This window comes from Portunus trituberculatus, chromosome 47 (assembly GCF_017591435.1).
Source record: "Portunus trituberculatus isolate SZX2019 chromosome 47, ASM1759143v1, whole genome shotgun sequence".
NCBI lineage: Eukaryota > Metazoa > Arthropoda > Malacostraca > Decapoda > Portunidae > Portunus > Portunus trituberculatus.
Window position 1 is genome coordinate 37,992,366 of NC_059301.1, and position 25,793 is coordinate 38,018,158.

Sequence of the window (25,793 nt, forward strand, 5' to 3'; positions counted from 1 at the left end):
CCTTCCTTTAAAACTATGCACACTCCTCACTGACACCACCTCCTCACTCAAACTATTCCACACCTCCACACATCTTTGTGGGAAACTATATTTCTTCACATCCTTCAAGCATATTCCCTTGGCTATCTTTTTACTATGCGATCTCGTAGTTCTATTTAAATTTTCCTCTCTCAACATCATTTGCTCATTATCCACTTCATCCAGACCGTTCAACAGTTTATAAACCTGTATTAAATCTCCTCTTTCTTTTCTTTGTTCCAAGGTAAGCAAATTAATTTCTTTTAATCTCTCCTCATAGGTCATTTCTGCCAATTCCGGAACCATTTTTGTTGCCATTCTCTGCAATCTCTCCAACTTCCTTATATGCTTCTTTTTATAAGGGGACCAAACCACCCCAGCATATTCCAATCTTGGTCTAATTACCATACTAATTAATTTCTTCATCATATCTTTATCCATATAATGAAAGGCTAATCCAATATTTCTAATCAGATTATATGTTTCTCCAAACATCTTGTCAATATGAGCCTTAAACTGCCCATGGTCTTGTATTATCACTCCCAAATCCTTTTCCTTTTCCACCTTTTTCAACACTACTCCTTCACCCATCTTATATGACCCTCTTGGCCGTCTTCCACTCTTCCCATCTCCATCACATGACTTTTGCTCAGATTAAATTCCATCTCCCACCTCTTGCTCCACTCCCAAATCCTATCCAGATCTGCCTGTAAAATTTCACAATCTTCTTCACTCTTCACACACCTACACAACTTCGCATCATCCGCAAACAAATTAATATAGCTGTTTACTCCCCTCTGGCATATCATTAATATAGACAAGGAAAAGTATTGGTGCCAACACTGAACCTTGTGGGACTCCACTCTCCACCACCAACCAGTCCCACTTTGCATCCCTTATTACCGTTCTCATCTCCCCTCCATCTCAAGTAGTTTTCCATCCACTTTAACACTTTTCCCTTCAGTCCTCCATAAATCTCTAATTTCCATAGCAGTCTCAAGCGCAGTACCTTGTCAAAAACTTTTTTTAAATCCAAATATACACAGTCCATCCATCCCTCTCTCTCTTGTATTTTGTCAGCCACTCTCGAATAAAAGCTCAGTAGATTTGTTACACATGACCTCCCTTTCTTAAAGCCAAATTGATGATCCGATAATAACTTGTGATCCTCCAGGAACCGTATCCAACATTTCTTTATCACCCTCTCACAAATCTTACCGACCACACTTGTTAAAGACAGGTCTATAGTTAAGAGGCTCTTCCTTACTGCCTTCCTTATAAATGGGCACCACTTCAGCTCTTTTCCACTCTACCGGTACTTCCCCGGTTTCTAATGAGCACCTTATAATATCATATAATGGATTTATCAATTCTTCTCTACATTCCTTCAATAATTTGCCTGAAACTTCATCTGGTCCCATCACTTTATCATCTTTAAGTTCCTCCAACATTTTATATAACTCCTTTTTAGGTATCTTAATGTCATCCATGTGCACATTTCTTTCTACATTCTGAGGCTTTAGAAACATTGTTTCTTTAGTAAATACTTGTTGGAACCTATTATTTAGCAATTCCGCGATATTTTTAGGGTCATCTACTATCCCTTGCTCTCCTTTTAACCTTTCAATGGACTCTCTCTTTTTAAGTTTACCATATATGAACCTGTAAAAATATTTTGGATGTTCCTTACTCTTGTCTACAATATCTTTTTCAAATTTTCTTTCTTCCTCCCTCCTTATCCTCACATACTCATTTCTTGCCACTCTATAATTCTCCTTATTTAGAATATTCCTGCTCTTTTTCCATCTTTTCCAAGCCACATCTCTCTTTTCTTTAGCCTTAACACAAGTTGCATTAAACCAATCCTTTCTTCCTTCCTCTCTCGGTTTATACTTTGGTACAAATTTCATAACTCCTTCTTTATAATATTTCATAAAAATCTCATATTTTTTTTTGCACTTCTCTGATTTGTAACATCTACTCCCAATTTAATGTTCTGAAACAATTTTTCAAACTTTGTGTCCATCTTTCTATAATTCAATCTACCACTCTTGTATGTCTCATCTTTCCTTTGCTGTGTTATTGCCATCTGCATTTCTATAACCACATGATCACTCTTCCCCAATGGACATTTGTATTGTATATCCCCACATAGGTACACTTCTCGTGTTAACACCAAATCCAGTCTAGCCGGTTCATCATCTCCTCTATATCTAGTATTTTCTTTCACCCTCTGTTCCATCATATTTTCCATCATTAGATTAAGGAATCTCTCTCCCCATGCTTCCTCTCCAACACCACTTACTAGATTTTCCCAATCCACTTCCTTACAATTAAAATCTCCTACTAGTATCACCTTTCTTTTTCCAGTTAATACACTTTCCAAACTCTGTAAAGTATCCTTGATCATATTGTCGTATTCCCTTAACCCATAAATCTCTCAGCAGATCTGAGACTTTGTGATTTCACCAGTGCTGGCCACATCATGGATTTTTTTCTTTTTTGCTAAACCAGTCTTAAATGATGTGAAACAAATGCAGTCATTCCTCCCAGAACTGACTTATAATTTCATGTTTTCCTAATCACTTAGCAAAGCCTTATGTAACTAGTCTATTCCACCTCTTTCTCACCAGTCGATCCCGAGTTGGACACATGCATAATATCATCCCTGAATTGAAAGAAAAACAACATGTCATGTTTTGCTGTTTATGTTTGTCTAAAAATAGACACATATCTCTCAAATGTTGCCTTCATGTGCAAATATTTTCCAGTAATATGTACTTGTTTTCCTTATAACAAAGCGATTGGAAAATTCTTATTTATGTCATACAAAGTTTTCACTACCACAATATAACAGTTCCAAAAACATCTGAAATGGTGAGAATAAGTAATTCTTGAGGCATCAGTTTCCACACCAAGCTCCAGAAACTGCTAAAGTTCAGATATGTAATAAATTACAGGAAGCATTCATGTTCAGGACACAACAGCATGAGCAATGTCTACAGTGCATGATGGCAGTATACTGGTAGGTTTTGAGGACCAATCCAAAACACAAAGCTCGCCACATATCTCTCGTCTCTAACGTCCTTCCTCAGAGTAGCCACTATCTCATCTCTCGCTTCTTAATGTCCAAGAATTTGTTTTAGGAGGTACATAGGTCACCATGATTATTAATTCTTTTCCATCCCTTTTTAACCTTATGCCTATCACTTCTGCGTTGTTCTTCCCATACCAAACCTTATCCACATTTATCTCCTTCTTCGTCATAATCATAACTCCTCCTCCACCTTTACCCTCTCTATCCTTTCTCCATATATTATATTTATTATCCAAATTTACCTTTATTTTTTCATGTAATTTTGTCTCAGTCAAACACAATATATCAGGCTTCTCCACCATCATATAGTCTTGCAATTCCAATCTACTTGACAGTATCCCATCTATATTAGTATACATTACGGTCCACCCACTGCTCCTCTAGGGTTCCTCCGCATTCCTTCTCTCCACATACCACTTTCTGACTCTCTCTCCTATAACTCTCCAAAAAAAATTTTCTTTTTCTTCTTCAGACCGTTCATCATTTTTCCTTCTCGCCTCTTCCAACAATTCCTTATATCTTCTCCTCTCTTCCTCATTTCTATTTTTTCTGACGTACACCTCTTTACAACCATCTACCTCTCTTAATTTTGATGTTTTATATAAGATATCCTCCGCAGATTGTTGTGACTTCAGTACTACTTTAATCGGTCTCCTTACTCCCTCCTTATACGGACCCAGTCTATGGATCTCTTCCACTTCTTCTTGTAGGTCTTTTTTTTCATCATTTAGATTTTTGAACAGATCTCTTACTGTTTTTAATTTTTCCTTAATTCTCTTAGGCTTATGTGTTATATTTTGTTCTTTGATCCCAAATATTAACACACTCTTCTTTTCTGCTATTTCTCTTATCAATGTTTCCTTATTCTTCATAACATTAAACAGTTCTTTGGACCTTTCTTTTTTGTCTTCCTTCAACTGATCTTTAATTATTTCTTGTAATCTAACCATCTCTGCTTCCTTCGACTCAGTCCATTGTGTTTTCTTCAGTTCCCACTCCCTTTCAAACCTTTCATTCTGCTCACTGATCATTTCCTTAAAGTCATCTTTCTCCTTTACTACTCTCTCTATTTTCTCCTCCAACCATCTCTTGTATTTTTTCAACCTCCACTCTCAAGTGTGCATTCTCATCCACCAATCATTTTTCATTTTCCTCCAGTCTCTGAACTCTTTCCTTCAAAGCCTTGCAGAATTCTCTATCCTGCTCCTCCTCACTCCTCTGAACTTTTAATTCCTTCACCAACTCCTCAAACTTCTTCTCTAGCATAACCAATCTACCTTGCATTGTTGCCCCTGTTGAAGATGGACTCATATTTTGTATGGCCACTTTTGGTTTTGCTCCCTGGGCCTCATCGGCATATTTTGAATTTGGTAACTTATATCTTACAGGTCTATCCATTTTATTTCACTCTTCCTGGGAGCATGTGGGTGTGTGGTGGTGTGCACTGGGGGCCAGGCCTGGTAGCTACGTGTGTGTGGTGGGATGCGTTGGCGGCTGTTATGGCTGGCCTTTGTGTGGTTCCCGCTCTGTCGTTTGGAGTGTGGAGGTTCCCACACCTCCGATCACTCTTATGTACACGCCACCAGGCTACTTTCACTCTGTACACTCGTTCACTCGCTCTGGTCGCTCTTTAGTACCAATGACGGTTCTCACTCCAAGCACATTGTTTAGCGTGTGGAGTGTTAGTTAGATGCCACTCTGAGCAGGAGGCATGTCCGCTCTCCATGGAGCGCGGAGTGTGTGTGTGTGTGTGTGTGTGTGTGTGTGTGTGTGTGTGTGTGTGTGTGTGTGTGTGTGTGTGTGTGTGTGTGTGTGTGTGTGTGTGTGTGTGTGTGTGCATTTACCTAGTTGTATTGTACAGTGTTTGAGCAGAGCTCATAGTGTCCTGTCTTCATATCTCCATTTTATCTAGTTTTTCTTTAAAGTTATGCACACTATGTGCTGTGACTATTCCATTATCCAATGCATTCCATTTTTCCACCGTTCTGTGTGGAAAACTGTATTTTTCAATATCCTTCACACACTGCCTCATCCTGATCTTCTTTTCATGTCCTCTTCTTCCGTCAACAGCACCATGTCTTCTATGACTATCTTTCCAATATCATTTACTATCTTATACATTGTTATTAGGTCCCAACGTTCTCTTCTATCTTGTAAGGTTGGCAGTCATATTTCCTTCAATCGTTCTTCATATGTGAGGTCATTTAATTTCGGCACCATCTTTGTAGCAATCTTCTGTATCCTTTCCAATTTTCTTATATCTTTTTTTGAGCTCGGAGACCATACCACTGCTGCATATTCCAGCCTTGTGCGTATCATGCTTGTGATGATTTTTCTCATCATATCTTTATCCATGTAATGAAATGCCATTCTTATATTAGTCAACATTTTATATGATAGTCCAAATATCTTATTTATGTGTTTATCAGAGCTCAGATTTACTTGTATGATCACTCCAAGATCTTTTTCCTCTTTAGTCTTTGTTATTTGCTCTTCTCCCATCAAATAGTTCCATACTGGTCTTCTCTTACTCTTTCCTAATTCCATTATGTGGCATTTCTTGGCATTAAACTCCAATTTCCACTTCTTGCTCCATTCATAGATCTTGTTTAAATCTTCCTGCAACAGCAGACAGTCCTCTCTGGATTTGATAACTCTTAGCAACTTTGCATCATCAACGAATAAATTCATATAACAGTTTATCCCAATGTGAATGTCGTTTACATTAACTTGAAACATAATGGGGGTTAACACTGACCCTTGTGGCACTCTGCTAGTTACTTTACCCCAAGATGAGTATGTATCTCTGATCACAGTTCTCATTTCCCTATCCTTCAAATAATCTCTTGTCCATTCGAGCAAGGTTCCACACAGTCCTCCTATGCACCCTAGTTTCCAAAGTAGTCTTCCATGTGGAACTTTATCAAGAGCCTTTTTAATGTCCAGATATACTGTGTCTACCCATCCATCTCTGTTTTCAAGTCCTGCAATAACTCTCAAGTAGAAGCTAAATAATTTTGATACACATGACCGCCCCGTCCTGCACCCAAATCGTCTGTTCGATATGACTTGCTCCTCTTCAAAAAATTTAACCCATTTTTCTTTGATAATTTTTTCACATAACTTCCCTACGACACTTGTAAGTGACACTGGTCTGTAGTTTAGTGGTTCAGTTGCCTTTCTTCCTTTAAATATCGGTATTATGTTGGCTCTCTTCCACTATAGTGGAACTTACCTTCATTTATTGAACTTGTAATTACTTCCCAAATTGGATCCAGTAATTGCTCTTTACGTTCTTTAAACACCCAGCCTGATACACCATCTGGCCCTATTGCTTTTCTGAATTTCAACTAATCCAGTAATCTTCCAACATCTTCTTCATGCACTGCAATCTCCTGTAATCCTTCGCATCCCAATGTCCTATTAGGTTCTGTGAAATCATCTTTTGCAGTGAATACCATTTTGAAGCTCTCATTCATTATTTCACACATTTCCTTCTCTGTTTGGTATGTCTTCCCTTCTTAAATTATTTTTTCTATTGTTTCCTTATTCTATGTTTTGCCATTCATAAATTTGTAGAAAAGTTTGGTTTCATCCTTGCTTTTATCCACTACATCTTTCTTAAGGGGACCGTCTTTTTTTAAAAATAAAGAGGTAATTAATTTTTTTTTCGCTGATAGATGTTTATTACACGATGTTAGTTTAGTAGTTTTTCAATCACCTTAAATATGAAAAATAAAAAATAAATTTTGAAAAATATATTTTTTTCCTATAAACTTTGTCACTAAAGGACATATTTCAATTTTGCCAGTATGGATATGAAGTAAATGTCATATACCAAAACTTTTCACCTCATAGGATTTTTTTTTTTTTTTTTTATATATATATATATATATATATATATATATATATATATATATATATATATATATATATATATATATATATATATATATATTTTTTTTTTTTTTTTTTTTTTTTTTCCATTTCTTTTATATAAAATTATATTGCGGCACTTTCGTTACAACTTGTGATGTCCACTTGCACCATTTGTTTAGATATTGTAAGGCAAAAAAGGCAGGTAAAATACGCTGGATTGTGGCTTACAAGGTGTGAAATAACGGGCGAGATACTCAATAGATCCTCCTCCCATCACAGTCACATGGACACAGAAATGGAAGAGGAGAGGGTGTGTTCCTGTGTACCCCATAGTACTAAGTTGCCAGCGCCCACCTTTCCTTACTAAAGAAACCACTTTCCATGGCTTTTTCTGTGCTTATTATCATCATTTATGGTACAGAGAGTAGGAAAGCCCACTCTCACCCTTTAAAGTTTAAATACCCCATGTATTTTAGCGTATTTCAAAATACTCCATCACTATGTTGCCATATGTTTATGCTCTTGGTGTTTTTTATTTTCAATTTTTTTCAGATTTTTCGATACCATGGCCACCGGACAGTCCCCTTAAACTTTCTTTCTTCCTCTCTCCTTACTCTAATATATTCAACTGTAGTAACTTCGTACTGCCGATTATTATAGTCATTTCCCTGCTTTATTTTTTGCCTTTTTTGCTTGTATGCATCTAGCATTGTACCAAACATGTATTTTTTTCTGAACTCTATAAACAGGAACAAATATTTTTACTCCTTCATTGTATTTCTGTAAGAATGTCATATTTCTCTTTTACAGACTTCCTACACATAATATTACTCCATTCAATATCATCAAAATAACTCCTTAATTTTTCAAAATCCGCTCTTGCATAATTTAATCTCTCTTCTTTATAGTCCTCTCTGTAACTTATCTCATCTTACTCCTGCATTTGCATCTCTAAAAGTCGCATGATCACTTTTCCCCATTGGACTATGGTATTGTATGATTGGAGAGGACTCTGGTTTCTTTGTGAAAACTAGGTCAAGCAATGATGGTTCTTCTTCCTCTCTGTACCTTGTTGACTCCTCTACCCACTAGTCATTTGTATTAATCATAGTCAACTGTAACACTTTCACATTCCACTGCCAAGCATTATCCAATATTTCCATCTCTCTCCAGTGTATTTTTTTACAGTTAAAGTCTCCAACTAAGAGTATTCTTCTATCTCTTCTTATCATGTTACCTAGGCACTTTATCACATCTCATTGCATATCTCTATGCTCTTCTGATCCCCATATATTAGTCTTTGATGGAACATATGCAACTGTGTGTAATTCACTGTTTGATCTGCTGCAGTCTCTGACAAGACAGCCAGACGTTACCCTACAGAACGAGCTCAGAGCTCATTGTTTCCGATCTTTGGATAGGCCCGAGACCAGGCACACACCACACACCGGGACAACAAGGTCACAACTCCTCGATTTACATCCCGTACCTACTCACATGCTAGGTGAACAGGGGCTACACGTGGAAGGAGACACACCCAAATATCTCCACTCGGCCGGGGAATCAACCCTGGTCATCTGGCTTGTGAAGCTAGCGCTCTAACCACTGAGCTATCGGTCCGTGTGTGTGTGTGTGTGTGTGTGTGTGTGTGTGTGTGTGTGTGTGTGTGTGTGTGTGTGTGTGTGTGTGTGTGTGTGTGTGTATTTACCTAGTTGTAGTTTTACAGGGCCTGGGCTTTATGCTCGTGTGGTCCCGTCTCCATATCTACACTTATCCAATTTTTCTTTAAAACTATGTACACTCTTTGCTGATACCACTTCCTCACTCAAACTGTTCCAAGTCTCAACACATCTTTATGGAAACTAAATTTTTAACATCTCTCAGACATCGTCCCTTCCTTAGTTTCTTACTATGCGATCTTGTGCTTCTAAAGTCATATTCTTCTCTCAGGATCAGTTTCTCATTATCTACTTCATCCATTCCATTAATCAATTTATAAACTTGTATCAGATCCCCTCTCTCTCTTCTCTGCTCCAAGGTTGGTAGATCCATTGCCTTTATTTAGTCTCTCCTCATATGCCATCCCTTTAAATTCTGGAACCATTCTTGTAGCCATTTTTTGTAGTCTCTAATTTTCTTATGTGTTTCTTTTTATGGGGAGTCCACACAACTCCTGCATATTCCAATCTAGGTCTTATTTTAGTACTTATCAATTTCTTCATCATTTCCTTGTCCATATAGTGAAATGCTACTCCAATATTCCTTAGCAAATTATACGTCTCTCTGAAAATTCTATCAATATGGCTAACGGTTGATTATTTTCTTCCATTGTCACTCCCAAGTCCTTTTCCTTTTTACTTTTTCTAGTTCTACTCCATCTCCCATCTTATAGATTCCCACTGGTCGTCTTTCACTTTTTCCCATTTCCATGACATGGCTTTTGTCCACATTGAATTCCATCTCCCATTTTTTGCTCCATTTCCAGATCTTGTTTAAGTCTTCCTGTAGTATTTCACAATCCTCTTTTGTTTAATGACTCTGCACATTTCGCATCGTCCGCAAACAGATTTATGTAGCTGTTCACTCCTCTGGCATGTCATTTATATATCGAAAAAGTATTGGTGCCAATACTGACCCCTGTGGCACTCCGCTGTCTACTGTTCTCCACTTGGACTTCATATCTTTAACTATCGTCCTTATTTCTCTCCCCCTTAAGTAATTTTTCATCCATCTCAATGTGCTTCCTTTTAAGCCACCCTTCTCCTCTAACTTCCATAGTAATCTTTCATGTGGCACTTTATCAAAAGCCTTTTTTAGATCTAAATAAATACAGTCAACCCATCCCTCTCTCTCTTGTACTTGTGTGTGTGTGTGTGTGTGTGTATGTGTGTTTGTATTTACCTAGTTGTATTGTATTGTACAGGATTCAAGCAAGGCTCATAGTGTCCATCTCCATATCTCCATTTATCTAATTTTTCTTAAAAGTTATGCACAATATGTGCTGCAACAATTCCATTATGCAGTGCATTCCATTTTTCCACCGTTCTGTGTGGAAAACTGTATTTTCCAACATTCTTCACACACTGCCTCATCCTGATCTTCTTTTCATGTCCTCTTATCCTTCCATCCTCTTCTGCCAAAAGCACCAGGTCTTCTTTGTCTATCTTTTCAATATCATTTACTATCTTATACAATGTTCTTTTCTATCTTGTAAGGTTGGCACTCCCATTTCCTTCAGTCGTTCATATGTGAGGTCCTTTAATTCCAGCACCATTTTGTAGCAATCTTCTGTATCCTTTCCAGTTTTCTTATATCTTTTTTTAGAACTCAGAGACCATACCACTGCTGCATATTCCAGCCTTGAGCGTATCATGTTTGTGATGATTTTTTTCATCATATCTTTATCCATGTAATGAAATACCACTCTTATATTAGTCAACATCATATATGATAGTCCAAATATCTTATTTATGTGTTTATCAGAGCTCAGATTTTCTTCTATGATCACTCCAAGATCTTGTTCCTCTTTAGTCTTTGTTATTTGCTCCTCTCCCATCAGATAGTTCCATACTGGTCTTCTCTTACTCTTTCTTAATTCCAATATGTGAAATTTCTTGGCATTAAACTCAAATTTCCAATTCCACTTTAAATCTTCCTGTAGCAGTATACAGTCCTCTCTGGTTTTGATAACTTTTAGCAACTTTGCATCATCACCGAATAAATTTATATAGCAGTTTACTCAAATGTGAATGTCGTTTACATAAACTTGAAACATAATGGGGGCTAACACTGACACTTGTGACACCCCGCTAGTTACTTTACTCCAAGACGAGTATGTATCTCTGATCACAGTTCACATTTCTCTATCCTTCAAATAATCTCTTGTCCATTCGAGCAAGGTTCCAAGCAGTCCTCCTATGTTCTCTAGTTTCCAAAGAAGTCTTCCGTGAGGGACTTTATGATATGCCTTTTTTGGCTCCAGTAATTGCTCTTTACATTCTTTTAACACCCAGCTTGATACACCATCTGGCCCCATTGCTTTCCTGCCTTCCAACTTTTCCAGTAATCTTCCAATATTCTCTTTATGAACTGCAATTTCCTGTAATCCTAGGCAATTCAATGTCCTATTAGGTTTTGTGAAGTCATCTTCTTCAGTGAATACCGTTTTGAAGCTTTCATTCATTATTTTACACGTTTCTTTCTCTGTTTGGTATGTCTTTCCTTTTTTAATTATTTTTTCAATTGTTTCCTTATTCTTTGTTTTGTTGTTTACAAACTTGTAGAAAAGTTTTGGTTCATCCTTGCTTTTATCCACTATATCCTCAAACTTTCTTTTTTCCTCTCTCCTTACTCTATTATACTCATTTCTAATATCTTTGTATTGCCGACTATTATAGTCATTTCCCTGCTTTAAAAGTGTGTGTGTGTGTGTGTGTGTGTGTGTGTGTGTGTGTGTGTGTGTGTGTGTGTGTGTGTGTGTGTGTGTGTGTGTGTGTGTGTGTGTGTGTGTGTGTGTGTGTGTGTGTGTGTGTGTGTGTGTGTGTGTGTATTTACCTAGTTGTATTTACCTAGTTGTAGTTTTACAGGGCCTGGGCTTTATGCTCGTGTGGTCCCGTCTCCATATCTACACTTATCCAATTTTTCTTTAAAACTATGTACACTCTTTGCTGATACCACTCCCTCACTCAAACTGTTCCAAGTCTCAACACATGTTTATGGAAACTAAATTTTTAACATCTCTCAGACATCGTCCTTCCTTAGTTTCTTACTATGCGATCTTGTGCTTCTAAAGTCATATTCTTCTCTCAGGATCAGTTTCTCATTATCCACTTCATCCATTCCGTTAATCAATTTATAAACTTGTATCAGATCCTCTCTCTCTTCTCTGCTCCAAGGTTGGTAGATCCATTGCCTTTAGTCTCTCCTCATATGCCATCCCTTTAAATTCTGGAACCATTCTTGTAGCCATTTTTGTAGTCTCTAATTTTCTTATGTGTTTCTTTTTGGGAGTCACACAACTCCTGCATATTCCAATCTAGGTCTTATTTTAGTACTTATCAATTTCTTCATCATTTCCTTGTCCATATAGTGAAATGCTACTCCAATATTCCTTAGCAAATTATCGTCTCTCTGAAAATTCTATCAATATGGCTAACCGGTTGATTATTTTCTTCCATTGTCACTCCCAAGTCCTTTTCCTTTTTTACTTTTTCTAGTTCTACTCCATCTCCCATCTTATAGATTCCCACTGGTCGTCTTTCACTCTTTCCCATTTCCATGACATGGCTTTTGTCCACATTGAATTCCATCTCCCATTTTTTGCTCCATTTCCAGATCTTGTTTAAGTCTTCCTGTAGTATTTCACAATCCTCTTTTTGTTTAATGACTCTAGTTACCTAATTACCTAGTTGTAGTTTTACAGGGCCTGGGCTTTATGCTCCTGTGGCCCCGTCTCCATATCTACACTTATCCAATCTTACTTTAAAAGTGTGCACACTCGTTGCAGACACTACTTCTTCATCTAAACTGTTCCACGTCTCAATACTTCTCTGCGGGAAACTATATTTTTTTATATCTCTCAGACATCTTCCCTTTCTCAGCTTTTTACTATGCGATCTTGTGCTTCGGGTGTCATACATATTCTTCTCTCAGGATCAGTTTCTCATTATCCACTTGGTCCATTCCGTTGATCAATTTATAGACTTGTATCAGGTCTCCTCTCTCCCTTCTTTGTTCCAAGGTTGGTAGATCCATAGCCTTTAGTCTCTCCTCATATGTCATCCCTTCAAGTTCTGGGACCATTCTTGTAGCCATTTTTTGTAGCCTCTCCAATTTTCTTTTGTGTTTCTTTTTATGAGGGGTCCACACTACTCCTGCATATTCCAATCTGGGTCTTATTATAGTATTTATCAATTTCTTCATCATTTCTTTGTCCATGTAGTGAAATGCTACTCCAATATTTCTTAGCAAATTATGTTTCTCTAAAAATTCTATCAATATGGCTTACTGGTTGATTGTTTTCTTCCATCGTCCTCCTAAGTCCTTTTCCTTTTTACTTTCTCCAGTTCTCCATCTCCCGTGTGTGTGTGTGTGTGTGTGTGTGTGTGTGTGTGTGTGTGTGTGTGTGTGTGTGTGTGTGTGTGTGTGTGTGTGTGTGTGTGTGTGTGTGTGTGTGTGTGTGTGTGTGTGTGTGTGTGTGTGTGTGTGTGTGTGTGTGTGTGTGTGTGTGTGTGTGTGTGTGTGTGTGTGTGTGTGTGTGTGTGTGTGTGTGTGTGTGTGTGTGTGTGTGTGTGTGTGTGTGTGTGTGTGTGTGTGTGTGTGTGTGTGTGTGTGTGTGTGTGTGTGTGTGTGTGTGTGTGTGTGTGTAGTTGTAGTTTTACAGGGCCTGGGCTTTATGTGTGTGGCCCCATCTCCATATCTACACTTACCCAATTTTTCTTTAAAACTACGCACACTCTTTGCTGACAACACTTCTTCACTCAGACTGTTCCAAGTCTCAACACATCTTTGCAAGAAACTATATTTTCTAATATCTCTCAGACATCTTCCCTTTCTCAGTTTTTTACTATGTGATCTTGTGCTTCAAATGTCATATTCTTCTCTCAGGATCAGTTTCTCATTATCCACTTGATCCATTCTGTTAATCAATTTATAAACTTGTATCAGATCTCCTCTCTCCCTTCTCTGTTCCAGGGTTGGTAGATCCATAGCCTTTAGTCTCTCCTCATATGTCATCCCTTCAAATTCTGGAACCAATCTTGTAGCCATTTTTGGTAGTCTCTCCAACTTACTTATGTGTTTCTTTTTATGGGGGGTCCACACAACTCCTGCATATTCAAATCTGGGTCTTATTATAGTACTTATCAATTTCTTTGTCCATGTAGTGAAATGCTAATCCAATATTCCTTAGCAAATTATATGTCTCTCTGAAAATTCTATGAATATGACTTACCGGTTGATTGTTTTCTTTCAACGTCACTCCCAAGTCCTTTTCCTTTTTTATTTTCTCTAGTTCTACTCCATCTCCCATCGTATAGATTCCCACTGGTCATCTTTCACTCTTTCCCATTTCCATGACATGTTTTTTGTCCACATTGAATTCCATCTCCCACTTTTTACTTCATTTCCAGATCTTATTTAGGTCTTCCTCCAGTATTTCACAATCCATTTTTTGTTTTATAACTCTGCACAGTTTTGCATCGTCCACAAACAAATTTATGTAGCTGTTCACTCCCTCTGGCATGTCGTTTATATATATATGAGAAAAGTAATGGCGCCAATACTGACCCCTGTGGTACTCCGCTATCTACTGCTCTCCACTTGGACTTCATATTCTCTCACCCTCAAATAATTTTCCATCCATCTCAATGTGTTTCCTTTTAAGCCACTCTTCTCCTCTAACTTCCACAGTAATCTTGCATGTGGCACTTTATCAAATGCCTTTTTTAAATCCAAATAAATACAGTCAATCCATCCCTCTCTCTCTTGTACTCTATCAACTATTTTAGAGTAGAAACTCAGTAAATTTGTTACACAAGACTGACCTTTTCTAAAACCAAATTGGCTATTTGATAATTTGTTGTCTTTAAGGAACTCGATCCATTGCTTCTTTATTACTCTTTCACACATCTTGCATATTACACTAGTTAGTGATACTGGTCTGTAATTTAAAGATTCTTCCTTCCTTCCTTTCTTATATATGTGAACCACCTCAGCTCTTTTCCATTCTACTGGTACTGTTCCATTTTCTATTGTGCATTTTATGATGTTGTATATAGGACCAGCTAGTTCTTCCCTACATTCTTTTAATATTCTGCCTGAGACATCATCCGGTCCCATTGCCTTCTCTTCATCTAATTCCGTCATCAACTCTTTTATTTCAAGCTTGGTTTTAATCTCTTTCATATAGACGCTCTCTCTATTACCCTGTGGTCTTTCAAATTTGGATTCCTTAGTAAAGACCTCCTGAAATTTACAATTTAACAGTTCTGCCATACTTTTTGGGTCTTCCACAATCCCATTCTCTCCTTTTAATTTTTCTATTGTTTCTTTTTGCCTTATTTTTTCACTTATGAATATGTAGAACAATTTTGGTTGCCCCTTACATTTTTTCGACAATGTCCTTTTCATAGTTCCTTTCCTCTTCCTTCCTCACCCTAGCATATTCATTTTCACTGCTTTGAAGTTTTCCTTATTTTCTGGATTTCTATTTCTCCTCCACCTTTACCATGTTCCATCTTTTTTCTCCTTTGCCCTAGCACACCTTACATTAAACCAATCTTTCTTTCCTTCTTCTTTATGTCTATATTTCAGGACATATTCCCTGACTCCTGTTTTGTATATTTCCAAAAATAAGTTATATTTCTCTAAAACCTCTCTGAGTTTTCCATCTCCTTCCAGTTAACGTTCTTAAAATAGTTCTTGAGGTTCTCAATATCAGCCTTTCTGTAGTTTAATTGGTCTCCTTTGTATGATTTGTCTCCATCTTCCTTTCCCTCTTCTATATCCATTTCTAATATTACATGGTCACTATTTCCCAATGGGCACTTATATCTTATATCATCGTTCATTTGTATACCCCTTGTAAAAACCAGGTCCAATCTCGCCAGCTCGTCATTTCCTCTGAATCTTGTGTTTTCCTTTACTCTTTGGTCCATCATTAGGTCCATCTATCATTAGATTCAGGAATCTTTCTCCCCAGGCTTCTTCTCCCATACCACTTTCATAATTTTCCCAGTAAACCTCCTTACAGTTGAAATCTACTAATATCACTTTTCTCCTTCCTTTAATGACTCTCATTAGACTCCTTATTGTGTCATCTATCATGTCTTTACATTCTTGATTGCTCCATGAATTTGTTTTTGGTGGCACATATGTTCCAATGATTGTTAACTCTTTTTTATTAATATGCATCTTAATATACAGTACTTCTGCTCTTCCTTCCCCACACTCCACTTGGTTTACCACCATCTCTTTCCTTAACATCATCATGACTCCTCCTCCTCCTTTACTCACTCTGTCTCTCCTCCATATATTATACCCATTATCCATGTGTATTTTTATTGCCTCATTTAATTTTGTTTCAGCCAGGCATACAATATCCGGTTCTTCTTTCTTTATGTAATCTCCTAATTCTAATTTACTTGATAAAACCCCATCTGTTTGTATACATCATTTTTAATCTCTTGCTCTTATTGCCTTTAGTTAAACTTGCTCCATTTTTTTCTCTTCCTTCTCTTTTATATACCATTTTCTTATCCTGTCTCCTAGAATTCTCCGAAAAAATGCCTTCTTCTCCTCTGACCTTTCATTATTTTCTTCCTTTGCTTCTGCCACCAGTTTGTTGTATCTCTTCCTTTCTTCCTCATTTCTATTTTTCTTTAAATATATATCCTTGCAACCTTCTGTTTCTATGAGTTTTGTCATTCTATAAAGTATTTCTTCTGTTGCTGCTTGTGATTTTAGTAGTGTCTTAATTGGTCTCAACATTCCTTCTTGATATGGTCCCATTCTGTGGATTTCTTCTACCTCCTCTTCTAAGTTCTGTCTATCCTCGTCATTTAGATTCTTTAGTAGGTGACCAGCACCAGGTCTTCCTTGTCTATCTTTTCAATGCCATTGACTATCTCGTACATTGTTATTAGGTCTCCTCATTCTTTTCTATCTCATAAGGTTGGCAGTCCCATTTGCTTCAGCTTTTCTTCATAAGTTAGGTCCTTTAGTTCTGGCACCATCTTTGTAGCAATCTTCTCAATCCATTCTAATCCTCTTGTATCTTTTTCTGAGCTAAACTGCTAAATATTCCAGCTTTGGACGTATCATGTTTGTGATAATTTATTTCATCATATCTTTGTCCATGAATTATTTCAATTGATGGACATTTTATATGCTACTCCAAATATCTTACTTATGTGTTTTTTGGGGTTCAGATTTTCCTGTATAATAACTCCCAGACCTTTCCCTCTTTAGTCTTCATTATTTATTCCTCTCGCATCAGATAGTTCCATACTGGTCTTCTCTTACTCTTTCCTAGTTCCATTATATGACATTTCTTGGCATTGAACCCCAGTTTTCACTTCTTACTCCACTTGTAGATGTTGTTTTATATCTTCCTGTAACACCAAACAGTCCTCCAGGGTTTTGATTACTCTTAGCAGTTTTGCATCATCAGCAAACAAATTAATATAACTGTTTACCCCATAGTGAATGTAATTTACATAAATCTGGAACATAATGGGAGCTAACACTGACGCTTGTGGCACTCCATTTGTTACTTTACCCCAAGATGAGCATGTATCTCTGATCACAGTTCTCATCTCCCTGTCCTTCAAATAATCCTTTATCCAGTCTAACAAAGTTCCTTGCAGTCCTCTTATGTTCTCAAGTTATAAAGTAGTCTTCCATGAGGGACTTTATCAAGTCCCTCATGAAGGACTACTTTGTGTGTGTATTTACCTAGTTATATTTACCTAGTTGTAGTTTTACAGGGCCTGGGCTTTATGCTCATGTGGCCCCGTCTCCATATCTACACTTATCCAATTTTTCTTTAAAACTATGCACACTTGTTGCTGACACCACTTCTACACTCAAACTGTTCCATGCCTCAACACATCTTTGTGGGAAACTATATTTTTTAACATCTCTCAGACATCTTCCCTTTCTCAGCTTTTTACTATATGATCTTGTGCTTCGAATGTCATATTCTTCTCTCAGGATCAGTTTCTCATTATCCACTTGGTCCATTCCATTGATCAATTTATAAACTTGTATCAGATCCCCTCTCTCCCTTCTCTGTTCCAGGGTTGGTAGATCCATAGCCTTTAGTCTCTCCACATATGTCATCCCTTCAAATTCTGGAACCATTCTTGTAGCCATTTTTTGTAGTCTCTCCAACTTCCGTATGTGTTTCTTTTTATGAGGTGTCCACACTACTGCATATTCCAATCTGGGTCTTATTATAGTACTTATCAATTTCTTCATCATTTCTTTGTCCATGTAGTGAAATGCTACTCTAATATTCCTTCGCAAATTATATGTCTCTCTGAAAATTCTATCAATATGGCTTACCGGTTGAGTGTTTTCTTCCATTGTCACTCCTAAGTCCATTTCCTTTTTAACTTTCTCCAGTTTTATTCCATCTCCCATCTTATAGATTCACACAGGTCATCTTTCACTCTTTCCCATTTCCATGACATGGCTTTTGTCCACATCGAATTCCATTTCCCATTTTTTACTCCATTCCCAGATCTTATTTAGATCTTCCTGTAGTATTTCACAATCCTCTTTTTGCTTTATAACTCTGCACAGTTTCGTGTTATCCGCAAACAGATTTGTGTAGCTGTTCACTCCTTCTGGCATGTCGTTTATATGAGGAAAAGTATTGGTGCTAATACTGACCCCTGCGACACTTTACTTTCTACTGCTCTCCACTTGGACTTCATCTCTTTAACTACCGTCCAGGTTCCAGGTGTCCACAGCTCTATGAGGGAAACTGTACTTCTTAATGTCTCTTATACACTGCACCTTCTTCAATTTCTTCCCATGTCCCCTGGTAGCCCTTGTTTCCAGGCTTAAAAAATCTCCATCCACTTTATCCAGGTTATTCACCATTCTATAAATACCTATCAAGTCTCCCCTTTCTCTCCTATTTTCAAGTGTTGGAATTTTCAGTTTTCTCAACTGCTCCTCATAAGTCAAATCCTTCAGTTCTGGTACTAACTTTGTGGCTGCCCTTTGCACCCTCTCCAATTTTCTAATATTCTTCTTTGTGTGAGGGGACCACATGATTGCCGCATACTCCAGTCTTGGTCTTATCATAGAACTAATTAACTTTTTCATCATATCAGCATCCAAATATGAGAAGGCCATTTTAATTCTCCTTAGCAGATTTGTTACTTCTCCCGTGATTTTATTTATATGCCTGTCTGGGACTAAGCTTTCTGTAACTGCCACCCCTAAATCCACTTCCTCTTTAGACCTTTCCAAACCAAAATTTTCCATTTTGTAATTGCCATGTACTCTACATTTACTTTTTCCAAATTCCATGACTTTACACTTATTCAGATTGAATTCCATTTGCCAAGTTCTACTCCATCCACCAATTTTATCAAGGTCCTCTTGCAGTTTCATACAGTCATTTACATTTTTCACCCTCCTCATTATCTTAGCATCATCCGCAAATAAATTGATATGACTCTCAATTCCTTCAGGCAGGTCATTCACATAGATGCCGAACATGACTGGTCCCAGCACCGATCCTCGAGGTACTCCACTAGTGATTTTTAGCCAGGAAGAACTACTGTTTCTTATCACTGTTCTCATTTCCCTCTCACTAAGGTAATCCTTCATCCATTCCAATAATTGTCCTCCAACTCCTCCATTGTTCTTAATCTTCCACAGTAACCTCTTGTGTGGTACCTTGTCAAAAGCTTTTTTTTTAAATCTAGGTAGACACTGTCTACCCAACCATCTCTTTCCTGTACAGCATCTATTACTTTTGAATAAAACGACAACAAATTTGAGGAGCATGACCTTCCTCTTCTGAAACCAAACTGACAGTTTGTCAGCATATTGCTGCTTTCTAGGTGTTCCATCCAGACGTCTTTAATAATTTTCTCATACAGCTTCCCCACTACGCTCATCAGTGATACTAGTCTATAATTTAAAGGGTCTTCCCTACTACCACCTTTATATATAGGTACAATGTTTGCTCTTTTCCAGTCCTTCGGTACTTTCCCTTGCAACAACGATGTCTTCACCAGACTATGAATCTTCTCTGCCAACTGTTCCCTACATTCTTTCAGTATCTAATTTGAAATTCCATCTGGACCAGGTGCCTTATTTACATCTAGATTCTCCATCAGTCTCATAACATCCTCCTGATTTACCTCTACTCCAATTAGTTTGTATCCATCCAATTCATTATCTGCTAAGTCAAAATCTCTTTCTTCAGTAAAGACTGTTTGAAACCTCTCATTCATCACCTCAGCCATTTCTTGTACTTCTTCATATAGTTTTCCATCAACCCTCCGGCCCGCTATACCCTCTCGTTTCTTCATTTTTCCATTTATATGTCTATAAAACAGTTTTAGGTTACTTTCACATTTGTCCATTTTATCCTTCTCATAGTTCTGTTTTTCAACCCTCATAATTCTCAAACATTCATTTCTAGCATCAACATAATCGTTCCGTCTACTTTGCGTTCGCATTTTCCTCCATCTATTCCATGCATTTGTCTTGCATTGTCTAGCCCTTTCACATATAGCATTGTACCACTCCTTCCCTTTTTTACAGTTTACTCTTCCCTTCGGTACATACTTCTCCACTGCAGTATTATATATCTTGATAAACTTGTTCCATTTCTCCTGCAAATCCTTTTCATCTTCAAAACATTTCTAGCTCACAGCCTCAAAGTATCTCCTTATTTCTTCAAAATTTGCTTTATTATATCTATATCTTTCTATTTTGTACCCCTCATCTATCTTTAATATTTCTGTACTCAAACTTATTTCAACTAGTATGAGAACGCTTTTCCTAATGGGCATTCATAATGAATTTTCTCTATGATCTGTTCGTCACTGGTGAACAACAAGTCCAATCTGGATGGTTTATCCTTCCCACTTATTCTAGTTTCACAGTCAATCCATTGTCATTAGATTATCAACAGCCCAATTCATCAGTTTAGTGTGTGTGTGTGTGTGTGTGTGTGTGTGTGTGTGTGTGTGTGTGTGTGTGTGTGTGTGTGTGTGTGTGTGTGTGTGCACGTGCGTGCGTGCGTGCGTGCGTGCATGCGTGTGCGTGTGCGTGTGCGTGTGTGTGTGTGTGTGTGTGTAATTTAAATACCTGAAGAAACTGGCTTGGGAAGGCATCTACTGCAGATGGTTTAGGTGATCTTGTCTTCCTTGGACGTGCAGAATTTTTTGTGGGACTTGCTGCTTGACTTGACATATTCTCACACGGTGCCTGAGCCATCTCTTGTCCTTGACGCATTGATGACACAATCTGTAACCACCCAGTTTTTGGATTGGTCCTCTCTGCATCTGATGCCAATGCAGTTACCTTTGTTGAAATGGACAAAGGGGTAGACTGGCTAACTGATGTAGTATGAAGTAGTGGTAAAGATGAGGAAATTACAGGAATTGGAAGAGAGGAAGGAACAGAAAACTGGCATGAGCTCAATGGAGGAGCCTCATTTACAGAATTCCAAGGTGATGATGATGGAGAGTTAGCAACAGTAAGGGAATCAGATGCTTTGGTAGATGGTAGTCCAGGCATTCCCGAGGATGTACTTTTCTTTTTTCGCTTCTTTTTTGGTGATGGGCTTTCAAAAGAAGAATGGTCCTGACTTCGCTTAGTGCCTGTAAAATACAAGATTTATGTATATTACACAATTACTGTTATTCAGTAATTAAAGAAAATACATGCCAATCTGCACTATGAGTAAAAAGTTTAACAACTGCAAAATTCAGAAAATATAATTGAATGCATCTTCTCTTTACTATGGATAGCCATATAAATATTTTTCACAAATCTGAATGCAATAATTTGCATGTTTGACATAAAAAATCTATTATTGTTTTCATTCATAGTACAAAAAACTGAAATTTGATGCAATCAGCCAATCACACCTCCTATTTTCACATTTTCAAGTATCAAGAATTTCCTAAAGAAAGCAAATATATATGGCATACATTTATTGTTATATGATCTAACGAATAGCTAAGTTGAATATATTTAATCACCATTATCTAAAAAAAGTAGAGTGTACGAGATTGAAATGATAGTGTAAATTTTGTTATACAGATATATTGTTGATCCTCTCTTCAGGAATATACTAAAAACATTCCAGAAAAAATAACATATTTGTTCAGCAAGTATTTGCCTACAATATTAAATGAAAAGTAAGCAAATAATAATCTAACAAAAATAGTAAATATTTCATTAGGTTTCAGTTTAAGTTGAAAAAAAAATTTTAATGGCATTCCAAGTTAAGTTCTTTATAGAGCACACTTAACTTGTCACCATATTCAAATACCATTTAAAGGGGTGTTGCCATAGATTTAATATATTTTTCTGAAAATTTAGGGAAAAATATTTTACTCTTTCTAAAATATGAATAATATGTAAATGGTGTTGGCAACACTTTCAAAGTTTCATGTTGAATTTTTTTTCAAAATTGGTTTATATTAGGAAAATAGATACAAATATTATGATCATTGGGAACCAGGTGACACAAATGATGCTTTTTTTTATCAGTCAATGAATTAGAATCTATGTGTTTTTTTTATATTGGAAATGAATAATTATTTTCTGGTAGCATTTAGCAGCCTAACTAAGTGGCCTGAGCCAGTAAAAAGTTTGTTATCTGCCTGTCAATGGTCTGTGGAACTCACTAGGGAAAGGTTGTGTGTATCGCTCATTAGTGACATACGTACACTTTCAACCTACCTACGGTCCCTGGACTTCCCTAAAATGGCCTTTTGGATTGCCACCTTGTTCTCCATTCAATAATAAAGCATTTGGTACAAGTACAAAAATGCTAACAAACAAATCTACTCTCTTGGAAGCTGTAACATTATGAGAATCTTCACTACATAGGCTAGCTACATAGGTGACATCCTTGGATTCACACAAGCAGTATCACTTAACTCTCACATCCAGCAGCATGACAGTAAATATGCAGTAGGTGTGAAAAGGAAGGAGAATGTATTTAGACCAAGATTACCAAAGAACGCATGTTCAAAGGATGGCTCTGGGATCTTTAAACTTTAAAGGCCTCTCCTGAAAAACTTCTTTTTTTTTTTCATTTAGAAGCCTATAGCTTTATTAGTTTTTAACCAAAACGAGTGATCTTTGTTTTGTTGTAAAGAAATTAGTTTCTATTTTTTTCTAGAGATTGAAATAATTATACATATTTAGTTTCCAACATTTTCTACTATTTTTTCTCTCTAAATCACTGAATTGTCAGAGAACTTGTAAGTGAATAATATTTACACTAAGATGGAGAGTACTTACGAAAAAAATATTCTCTAGAAATTGTTCTGAAATAGTTACTCCTTCAAAAAACAGAGAAAACACTCAAACAAAATGACTCAACAAAGTAGAGAAGCAAAAGTAGTACATAAAATTTGCATAAATATTCATTGCTCTAAAAGCAATTTGCATAATTTACTCAGGCACAACTTGAATAATTATATTTCATTATATAAGGGATTTATCCATAAGCTAACCAAACCAGTAGATTGCATTCTTACATGAGCAAACTGGCGACACCCCCTTAAAAAACCATTCATATCTCCTCCCTCACACTCAGTTGTTCAGTGAGGATCACTGTAGGCAGAGAGGGTTGTGGAAAAATATTCATTAAAAAAAATTATGAGAAAGTTTTCTTTATGGTGGTGTAAGGAAGCTTCCCCTAACAGCCTTGCAAGCATGATTTAGATATAGACAAGGTTAGCGCACTTGTGTCTTAAACTCATGGGGTTAGCTTTAAGGGTTTAGAAAAGGGTACTGGGCGTGACGTCATGAATATAAAGACTGACCGCTGCGCAATTTAAAATCGTGGATCGCCGTTTCATTACCCGGTAGCCTATGGCTCCAGTTCAATGGAACCGGTAAATTTAAAAGTTCATACTTTAGATTTTTGCGAATCTGTGCTGAACTTAAGTGGTTCTGACAAATCGCGGCATATTTCACATTAATGTTATTGCGACAAGAACATTTCTCAACCCATTTCCTTGCCAAAATATTATTTGTGGGGAATGTGTAGTATTTTAACTTGTTATTCTTGGCAGGTACACAACCACGAACAGCACAAGCTTTCGCTCTTCCCATACTAATAAAATTGCATAGTATGAGCCCATAAAGTATAGAACTAACTAACCAAAATCTAACCCCCCGTGGACACCGCACCACCAAAACACAAGCGACCCGCACTGTGCGTGACGTCACAATCAGCTGGCGGTTCCAACAATGTTGGAATGCACTAACCTTGTCTGTACCTAAATCGTACTTGCAAGGAAGAGCCAGTGTGCATTGTACACATTTAGAGAAAGAGGGAGTTAATGATGCTGTCTCTTTCACCATACCCACTTAGCATTCACTCATTCTCACTATACACAAGGGAGTGAAATACTGTACTAACAAAAGCATGCCATACATAGTTGAGAGCTAAGAACATTTACTGTTCTGATACCGCATTACTGGTAATACCAGTGATACCAGATGCTGGTGCGCATCCCTAGTCCTGCCAGTCTTTAGAAAAACAACATTCTTCTGCATTCTGTCAGTAGTTTTTATTCTAGAAATTTATGATGGCACCAAAGAGGCTTACTAGTGATGAAAAAAGGAATCTGGTGAGAGTGCAAGTGTTAGTGAGCCACAGCCCTCCATTAATGGGGTATCACACTGGCCTATATGATACATGGAACTAGGAACATCCACTCCAGATAGCTGGAATTTTTCCGAGATTAGCAGAGCAAAGTTAGGATGGTTTCATATCCATTCCAGTTCTCTGTATGCTATCCCAATAGAAAAATAAAAGGATATTAAACAAAACCTTATCATTCAAACAAGAAAGATTATGCCTATATTTTTCGTATTGGAATATTAAATAATATTTCAGCAATTTACAAAGATGAAATATACATATATCATGTCGATAGTTTAGGCTGATGGCAACCATCCCCGACTCCAAAAGTTGCCGTCGTGCAGCTCTCAGTTCATCTCTAGTTTCCTTTTCTTCCTTTTCCTACATTCAGCTTGTTCCTAAATAGGGTGACCATTCTAATCCCTTGGACTAACGTCCTATAGCTTTAATCTCTTGCTTGTCTGAAGTTTTTGAATCTATCTTCAATAGGAAGATTCTTAACACGCAAAACTTGGGACACGTCGATAGATTTTCATCACACAAAAATAGGGACACGTCGATAGACGTTTAGGCATTTTTGGGCTATATTTTGGCTATTTCATTCCCGTTTTCTTTGCTTGTGAGCTGGCAACACTTATCAGGAGTAAACATATGCTATACATCACTGTGTCACCAACTCCCCACGATGGACAGTGATTTCACGGTGTCCGATTCCGCCAGCTCTTCCATGCGCTTTACTTCTATACCTCGGGTCTCTCACCATGTTACGGGGAAACAACTTTTGAAAGAGAATGGTATCAGAAGGGCATTGGAATTAACAGTTTCTACAATAATAGAGAGCGACGATAGTGATGTTCTGGGCTCTGATACGGATATAAGAGAGAGAGAGAGAGAGAGAGAGAGAGAGAGAGAGAGAGAGAGAGAGAGAGAGAGAGAGAGAGAGAGAGAGAGAGAGAGAGAGAGAGAGATACAACGGGCCTGTTTTCTATCGCTCTATCCAAGGCCGCTGGACCCGATCGGATGCAAGGCCACGTACACCGATGATACCACCTCATTCAACTTGTGATATTTTGGTAACCATAGCATCTAGAGACTTTTGGTTCTTTGCACTGCAAAGACGAAGAGTTGCTTGTGGGCAGAACACCATTTGTACTTACTTGTTTATTGAATTTCCAAGTGTAATCAATCAGTATGTGAATACAGGCTATTTTGTGAGTTTCTCCCCAAACCTGCTGAGTTAGCGCGAGCGAAAACTCCAAACGTCCCCAAGTTTTAGGGGTTAAACATCTGTCAATTCACAATCTTCTATCTGATCACCACTATGACTTCCATCAAGGTCAATCTACTGGTGATCTTCTGGCTTTCCTTACAGAGTCTTGGTCATCCTCTTTTAGAGATTTCGGTGAAACTTTTGCTGTCGCGTTAGACATA

The 25,793-nt window shown here is 37.4% G+C and overlaps 1 protein-coding gene across 7 annotated transcripts in view; it reads right to left on the reverse strand.

The window, feature by feature from the left end:
- Positions 1–25,793, reverse strand: part of LOC123498242 (protein abrupt-like) — a 328,757-nt gene that overhangs the window by 165,484 nt on the left and 137,480 nt on the right. For all 7 annotated transcript variants that reach the window (XM_045245419.1, XM_045245418.1, XM_045245417.1 and 4 more), the window contains one exon: positions 20,837–21,351. In XM_045245419.1, coding sequence (XP_045101354.1) covers positions 20,837–21,351 — 515 coding nt within the window. The remainder of the gene's footprint in view (positions 1–20,836; positions 21,352–25,793) is intronic.